Source organism: Cygnus atratus, chromosome 21 (genome assembly GCF_013377495.2).
Source record: "Cygnus atratus isolate AKBS03 ecotype Queensland, Australia chromosome 21, CAtr_DNAZoo_HiC_assembly, whole genome shotgun sequence".
Classification (NCBI taxonomy): Eukaryota; Metazoa; Chordata; class Aves; order Anseriformes; family Anatidae; genus Cygnus; species Cygnus atratus.
In genome coordinates, this window is record NC_066382.1 from 565,078 (window position 1) to 573,749 (window position 8,672).

Here is an 8,672-nt window from a genome sequence, read left to right on the forward strand (position 1 = left end):
AAGTTCTCTAAGTTCTCTAAGTTAAGGCCACCTCCAGTCTTTTGTGTAAATCCTGTTGTTGGAAAGAGGACGGAACTTGTTTTCCATCCCAATTCTGTATTTGAAATGTACTTGTTAAGAACAAGTATGTTTGGAATGAAGCTCTTTGCTTTTTGTAGTAACATGGATCTCTTCCATATGAATCTGTTCAGCTGCTCACTTCAAACACTACTATTCCGGACAAGGACACTAGGTATAATTGTCTTATTAACTCTTCTTCTGCCACCTAGAACCATGTCCTGTCAAGGTTTTCAGGAAGGTAGGAAAGCAAACTGGGGAGAAGGGCAATCATGTAATTTATTTCTAGGAAAAAGAGGAACGTAATTTACAGAAGTAAACCAGACCAAAGTGAGGAAAGAAGCCAAATGGGGTAAAGAGCTGAAAACGTAAAGTTCAGCTTTCTTCTTAAAAAGCATCAGTTGTGACGTAAATTGGCTGGGTTAGTCTTGCATGGAAGCCATGCTAGCGATTTACCAGCAGTCCTGTCCTAGTGACACAGCAAATAGAAATGGCAGCCCTGTAGTATCTACTAAATGCTGTGTATGTCAACACTGCGGAAGTTGGGGGGGGTGTTGGTTACAGAGAAAAGGAATAATTGTCTGAGTCACAGTTCTGCTCTTGGTGAGTCCTAGAGCAGCCTTCGTGGCTTACATGCGTGAGACAGGAAAAAAAAAGTATCTTGGCAGTGCATTGCTGCTCTTGACAATTATTACCCTAAATCATTTCCTGACATGTACCTGGTCCCTTTTTCTTTTCGACCATGGTTCTCTTTGCTCAAGTCCTGATCTTAAATGCCCTGCTGCAAGTAACTAAAAGAGAATTAGATTTCCAAAAACAGGCTTACTTGAGCTGGTCTGCAAGAGATGCCCCCACTCCCAAACAAGTTCATACAATTAAGTGTTGTTCACTTTTTTAAATAAAAACAAAACTCTTCAGTTGTGACCAGCTCCTGCTGCAGGTTTTTATTTCACTTACGATCAATGTTCTGTTGATCTGATATTAAATGTAAAATATGAAATAAATTATATTCAGCTGAAAGCTAGCCAATGTTCCCTTTGCATCTTTAAGACAGTATTGAAAATAAACTCTCTGAAAATCAAGGGTTGCAAGTTGTATAAATGTTACTGCACCCCATGTCCCATCCTGCTTCTTGACCTCTTTTGATTGATTGTATCTGTAGCTAGCTGAACTGAGCAGGACTTGCCACCAGAATTTCCTTTTTCATGTCTCGTCACTGCCTGACATATATGGTCAAGAGCGATACTCATTCTGTGTTGACTAGGATGCAGCAAAATACTCCCAGTGAGAGTAATGAAAATTAAGAGTTTTGCATAAGCAAGTGCAAAACAGTGACAACGTATTTACTAATTACAAAAAAAAAAAAAAAGCATACTCCTATAACGAGCAGAGCAAATGACACTGAAGAGTTTCTGTGAAAAGTTTGCACAATAAAACAATACTTCTGACAAGTTCCTGAAAGACAGATCCTGTTATTATTCAAGAGACATTATCTATGTTAAAATGTAGATATATAGCAATACAATTTAAAAAAATGCTTTGATACTTCAGGACGTTCCATGGTATTACTAGTTTTAAAAATACCATTTCTGAGAGGTAGAAGCACATCCTTCTGCTCCAGCAGTTAAAACTTGTAACAGGGTAGCATCTCTAGGTGTAAACTTTAAAATGCCATAGAAATGTGTGGTGACACCTCTTTCTCTAACTGAGCTAGCGTATGCTTAAAATACCTTAATGAGGATCCAGGAACGTGTGCTAGTCTTTTCAGCACAAGCCTTCAGGCTAGAAATTCCTGAGGCGAAGATACAGGTTTAGGATTTACTTTTTGTAGTCTTCCCTGGTCTTTCTGTACGCACTCACATCTTTGACAACCCTATGCTCCTGCTGTCTCAGTACAATTCAGCCAATGAAAGACTACAAGGAATGAGAACTTCAGGTACCCGTTACGTTGGAAAAACCTTGTCAGCCTCCTCCCATGTAAGTCAATCAATGCCATGGTACCTGAGGACCGCTCGGCCACCTGGCCACGGCTTGGATTCGAGTATGTGCTTTCTTCATCGCAGCTTTGTTCTTAGCAAAGAAAACTTTCTCTTGCGTTCCCACTCTATTATATTGTCCCCCAGCATCTCAGAATTATTTCTGCTTAATTATAAGGTAGTTCATGCAAGGAACAGGTGAATTTTACCTTTGATCACTTGAATTTGCAACTCATTAAAATGAAATTACTGACACAGGCCTTGCCCCTGTTCCTTTGCTAAACAGTAAAAAAAAAAAGTACATGGAAATAATACGTGGATTGTATTTTTCCTGCAAGGTCCTCCCTCCAGAGATTCAGACTTTTGTTTTCCTTTCATTGCAATTACTACAAGTGGCTTTTCACATCTGCGAGGCACAAGGCTCGCTCCTTCAGCAGGTTCTTCTCCACAACAATTTATGCATTAACTCCATTTTTGCTTCCTTGCAGTGTTTGACAAGCATTGCTGGATTGTGTCCACACGGTGGAGTCTGCTTCCTGCCTGTCTCCCCCATTAGCCCCAAGTCTCGGGTTGGTCTTCTCCTGCTGAATACTTACTCCAGCCCACCTTCTCTCTTCCTTATTTTCAATCAGCCAGTGCTAAGTTTTAAAGAGATTGGGAGAATAGCCCCACATGAGAAAATGCTGCTTTCAACAGCCCTGTATGTTCTGTGAGAAACTGCCATTTTCCAGCTTCACCCTCCTCTGGGACTTCTGTTCACTGCTCTGTACAACTCAAAGTTACAAACATAATTAAAATAGAAGCTGTAAGGAGCCAGGGCTCAGCTTTTAATATGATTCAGTGCCGTTTACTCAACTCAGGAGTTGAGTAATCTTTTAACTTTGCCAAGCTGTTAAGGGAGGCTGCTGCTTTGAATGTGGCTGGCTGAGCAGCGCGTCAGGGTTGTGGCTGGTACAGGAGCTGAGGAGCAGCAGCAAGGCACAAGCGGCACTTTGGCAGTTTTTGGTCCTTGGTGCCTCTGCTCCGCACACCTCCTGCTCTCAGGACTCACCTATGCAGGCAGAGCTGCCCTGCAGTCAGGCTGCTGTGGGGGTGGAGGGAAGGGTTTCCCCCAGGGTTTAACAAGGTTTTGGGTTGCTAGAGCACATGACTTTTTGTGAGGCAGATGCAGCGCAGCCCAAGGGCTGTTTCCGAGGGTACGGCGCTTGGCCCTCAGGTCACCGCAGCCAGCAGTGCCCGTGGCATCACTTGGAACGGAGATCTGCCCCGGCCTGCACCCAGCTGCTGCACGCCAAGCCTGGTTTCAGGCGCTCCGCAGAGGGCCTCTGCCAGGGCTGTGCGTGGCTGATGCTGCGAGTGGCCGGAGCGGATCCCTCTCCCCCCCCCAGGCTGGCACAGCCTTCACGCCTGTCGGCAGACCCCAGCCCCTCTGGGTTCCTGCAGCAGCCAGCAGCGCCTGCCTCTTATCGCTCCCACCACAAGCCCAGCTGCCCCAGGGGGCGGTCCCTGCCCTGGGCTCCACCACAATTTACCTTGCCCACAGCAGAATCAGGAGGAGCACTGCTACAAAGCCAGGGATAGCAGGCCCCTGTCTGAACACGAGGGGGAGATCTGCTTGTGGCACTCCTCCTATCTTTCCCTGAGTGTGTATCATTTAGGGAAGAGAGCTTTTGATTGAGTCTTGCTGCCCCCCAGCACAACTGTTTACACCAGTAAATCATACTAGCAGACTCTTGAATCCAGAATAAAACAAAGACATTGTTCATTTGTTCCACATTTTAAAAAAAGCACGGTTCATTAAAACAGTTTTAATGAAAAAATAAAGTTCTGAATTAAACTATAATTATACATGGCTGAAAGTGATGAACTAAAAGAATGGAGATGTTACTTTTTTCTCTCTGCTGATATTGTAATGTGCTGGACTTGTCAGACACCATCTACTGGGATAAATCTGAAAAGGTAACAGAACAAGAGTCAGTCACATTGATTAGTACCGAACCTCTGTAAAAAAAAAAAAAAAAAGGAGGCAGGTTCACTTGGCCATTTAACATTTCTCCCATAAAAACTTCAGGAACACATTCCACAGAGGTCCAGTTGAATTGCAGACACGCTGTAAACACAAAAATGCCAATACTCAGAGCAGGTCCAACCCTCGCATAGCTTGCAACCAGGATCTTCCAAAGCCTTTCCGTTTGCAGAGTGAAATGGCAGCATTTGAGAACTTTGGTTATTTTTCTGGCTGTAAGGAGCAGTCAGGCAGCCGCAGGGGGCAAATCTTTGGCAAACTCCTTGGTGGTTCCATTTAGCTTCTGGAAGGCAGCATACCAGTCATGGTCTTGGATTTACAGAAGCTGGAGCTGGTTTTCAGAACCTAGAGTCAGTTGTTACAGCATGGTGGGATGGGATTTTTATGAAGAACCAAGGCTGAAGAACAGTTAGTTGCACATCGTGCAGCTCCATCATCCCAATCTGAACGTCCCCACATCGCACACGGGAGCCCCAGGGCACTGCAGTACTGGCCGGTCTGCCTGGAGCTTTGGCAGCCTAGCGTCAGACGTCTAAAGGAGGGTACCTGACAGACCCTTGGTCACCACCAGGATGCGTCTCCTGGTGAGCCGGTACTCGGGTAAGGCAGTGCTCTACCCAGGTGTGTCTGCAGGACTAACGCGGACACGCTCCTGTCAGCGCTGGTCTCGCCGAAGCTGTAGCAGCAGTCAGTGACTCCCCTCGCCTCATGGTCTCACCAGGACAGAGAACACGTTCATCAGGCGTAACTCAAGAGAAACATCTCAAAAACAAACTTAATTTGTGCAATACATACAGCTTGCTCTGTTTGGTCACTGAGGGACAACACCTCGATCTTGGTGGCCTTGCAAACAAGCCTGGACTCCCTGTCACATTTCTGAAGAGACTTCCCCTGGGCTGAGGCCCCAGAAAGGTCTGTCAAGGGACTGCAGCATTGGTGGGGCCTCTGTGCTCTCTTGTCCTTCCCAGAACCGGATGGATCTTCTTCATTGCACTTCACCTTGCTAGCTGCATAGCCTGCATTTGCTTTTATCTGTGTAATTTGCAACCAATAGGTTAAAGATTTTGGTTTTCTGGTTATAAATCCAGTCTCAAGAAAACAAACTGTGAAAACAAAGTCAACTTGGCCGTAGTACTCAGATGGAAATGATCTAATCCCGAACCAGACTGGCCAGGTTCTAAGTTTACTACAGCCCCTTTTACAGTCCATGCTTTAACTGTGAGCTGAAAAAAGGGAGAGTCATTGTCTTCTTGAAACAGCACCTTAGAGTTTAACAAAGGGCCAGGAAACAGAGCAAATGGTATCCCCCCCCACACACACATTTGAGCCAATCATGCAAAACAAAGTCACAAAAAATCACTGTTAAGAAGGGACTTCTAAGAAATCTGATGTCAACTATTTTCCAGCACTGCCCATCCAGAAAAAGGACAGTTCTCTTCCTTTAGACGCACCAGTCCCGCAGAGCAGGAAGAAGTCCCATCCTTACTCAATGCCAAGTCACAGAACTCACCTCCTGCCTGGGCCCACGGAACAGGGGGCAGATCACACAGAGGCCGGTATGCATTCACTCACTCCCCCGGAGCCTTAGAATATCTGAGCTCGATATAGACGGACAAATGGGCAGGTATAACATTACGTTAAAATTAAAACACGTGGCCATTTACTTTTCAGACTCTTCACACAGATTCCCTCTTCCTCCTCCTCCCCCTTCAGAGGAGGAGTTTCCTAGCACAGAGAAGTTTTGCAGTTTCCCAATGGGATGAGAAAAAATATGTAGCAAAGGTATTATACATTCCCAAAACATCATCCAACCTACAGCTGTAACTGGACAAAACCCCACTGAACCCAGAGAGCTTCATCTGTCCCTTGAGCTAATCGGTACGCAGCAGCAGTTCTGACCAGTCCGCTTCTTCCAGCCCCGGCCGTCCACAGCTTTGTGAGACCTCACCCCGGTGCCGCAGGCAGGCTGGGCGGCCCTTCAGCCCGAGCAGCAGCAGGCCGGGGGAGCTCTCCCCAGCTCCCGGCCGGCGCCTGTGCTTTGCACGGCTCGCCTGCCCGCCCAAGCAGCGCACCAGCGCGCGTCCCTTGCCTAGTCCAGAAAGCGCCTGCGCGAGCCCGTCCGGGAGCGGTTTGAGCGGCGAATGTCAAACTTGGAGTCCCGGCACTTCTGGCATATGTACACCTCTGGGACGTTGGACTTGCGGATCTTGGCGCACGAGAGGTGGATCCAGGTATGGCACTCGTTACACTCGATCATTGGCCGCCCGGCAAAAGGCTTCATGCAGAAGCAAGTGACTAGGTCCCACGAATCATCATCTGAAATGAAAAGCAGCAAGTTACGTCTCTTAACTCCTGACAGATCTCTATTGCCTTTCAGCTACACTGGGAATTATTTTTCTTCCAATCCAAATTAAGTACCTGGCTTTCAAAGACAGGCACTTTGCTGATTTTTCCATCAACGGGGAACTAGTCCCTGCAAACTCTTGCTCAGGAAGAGCACAAAAGCGGCTGTAATCCAGGAGAGCGGAACTAGTTGCTTCTATAAAGTCACAGAAGTTGTCAACCTCACCCCCCCCACCTACCCCCAACAAAACAACTGCTAATTAACTCGGCACAGGCAACGCACCTTTGTATTCTGCTCATGCTACACTGGCAGTAGCACCAACGCTTGCACCTGGCTCATCACCTCTCACGCCACCTCCTGACAGCCAGGTCACCTACCTGAATCCACCATGATGTCCTCGTCATCACCAGTGCCGTCCTCATCCCGAAAGACGACCTGCTTGCCCTGACGAATGACCGTTCGCTTGCCCACGCTCTGTATCTCCACCGTCTGCTCGGCCGTCACGGCAGGGTAGGAGACGCTGGAAGGCGTGTCAGAGTCCCACACCGAGCTGTGCTCCGTCACAGACTGAGGGTCGCCCTCAGACGAGGGGCTCATCGGCGTCTCTACAAAAGAGTCCTCTGCCTCCAGCTCCAGCAGCTTTTCCTCGTAGTCTTCCTCCGCAGACACCTCCATTTCCCTTCTCTTCAGTTTTTTCTTCTTCCTGATCTTATCGACTTGCTTTCGCTCTGGCAGGAAACTGCCAGGCTTTGCCCGCTGGAACAGGGAACCATAGGGTTTAGCTCGCTTCAGCTGACTGAAGTTCTTTCTGTTCTTGGCAGGAAGGGAGACAGAAGAGGGGACGTCGTTGAACCGGGGATCCCAGCTATCGCTGTCGATTGTGCCTCCGGTGCTGTTGGGAGGGCTGGGACTATTCCTCAGCGGCGTTTCCTAGAGAACAGGAGAAATCAGATAAAAGCGCTGCTTCGGGGGCGGCGTGCGCGCGGTGCTCCCGTACCGCGCCCTCTCCCCCACGCCGCGTTGCGCTGGGCGTCCTGCCCCGCGTTCCCGCTCCCGCCCCCCGCCACGCCGCCGCGCCCAGAGCTGCCGCGGGGGCTCCGGGACCGCCCAGCCCGGTGCAGCCCCTCGGGGGGAGCCGCGGACGCCCAGCCCCGGTAAGGCCACGGAGCGGTTGGGCACCGAGCAGCGCGGCACGGCCGGCGCCGGTACCGGGGCCGCCCCTCACCTCCTGCGGGTACGGGATGTAGCCGGCGTAGGCCAGGACGAAGGTGCAGAACTTGTTGAAGTCCTCCACGGTGCGGTGCCGCCGGGACGCGGGGGAGAAGTCCTGGGGGAGGCAGGGAGGGGTCAGCGGCGGCGCCTCCGCCGCGGGGCGGGCACGGCGCGGCACGGCACAGCGCGGCACGGCACGGCACAGCACGGCGGCGGGGCCGCCCGGCCCGCTCCCGGCTGCCGCTGCCCGGATCCAGCCCCCCCGGCGCCCGCTCCCGGAACCGGGCGCCCCCTCCCCCTCCCCTCCCCCGCTCCCGGAACCCGCCCCCTCCCCTCCTCCCCTCCTCCCTCCCCTCCCCTCCGCCCCCCCGCTGCCGCTCCCCGGGGGCCGCCCCCCCCCCAACTTCTCCCGGTGCCCGCTCCCCCCCCCCCGGTGCCCGCTCCCCCCCCCCCCCCCGGTGCGCCCCCCCCCCCAACCGCTCCCCGCCGTGCCCCGCCCGCCGCCGCTCCCCGCCCCCACCCACCGCGGCAGCCGCCGGGCAGCGCCGCCGCCGCCCCCCGGGACCCCTTGGGACCCCCCGGCCCCGCTGCCCGGGCCCGGTGCCGGCCGCCGCGGCGGGACGGAGCGGGACGGGACGGGCGGGGGCAGCGGGGCGGGGGTGGGGCGGGTTCGCCTCCGCCGCCCTCCGCAGCCGGCCGCCCCCCGCCGCCCGGCCCGGGCGAGGCTCCGCGCCCCGGCGGCACAAGATGGCCCCGGCGCGGCGGCGGCGGCGAACGGGCACCGGCGGCGAGCGGGCGGCGGGCGGCGGCTCCCCCCGGCACGGCTCACCTCCGGGGCGAACGGCGAGGCGCACGAGTCGGAGTCCATGGCCCCGCGGGGCGCGCGGCGGCGGCGGGGCCGGGCGGGGGTGGGGGGGCAGCGCCGAGCCCCGCGAACCGCTCGGTACCGGCGGGAGGCGGCGAAGGGGCGGCCGCCCGCGCGGGGGCTGCCGGGAGCAGTAGTCCGGCCGCGCGGGGGCTGCCGGGAAGCGGAGTGCGGCCGCGCGGGGGCCCACGG

At 53.0% G+C, this 8,672-nt stretch overlaps 1 protein-coding gene across 1 annotated transcript; it reads right to left on the reverse strand.

Annotated features, from left to right (window-relative positions):
* Positions 1-5,696: 5,696 nt before the first annotated feature.
* PHF13 (PHD finger protein 13) lies at positions 5,697-8,613 on the reverse strand. Its single transcript, XM_035557811.2, has 4 exons — positions 8,445-8,613; positions 7,629-7,730; positions 6,781-7,333; positions 5,697-6,375 (listed from the first exon to the last, which is right to left on the reverse strand). Exons 1-4 carry the CDS (start codon positions 8,481-8,483, stop codon positions 6,149-6,151), a joined length of 921 nt encoding a protein of 306 aa, XP_035413704.1. The 5' UTR covers positions 8,484-8,613; the 3' UTR covers positions 5,697-6,148.
* Positions 8,614-8,672: the final 59 nt, after the last annotated feature.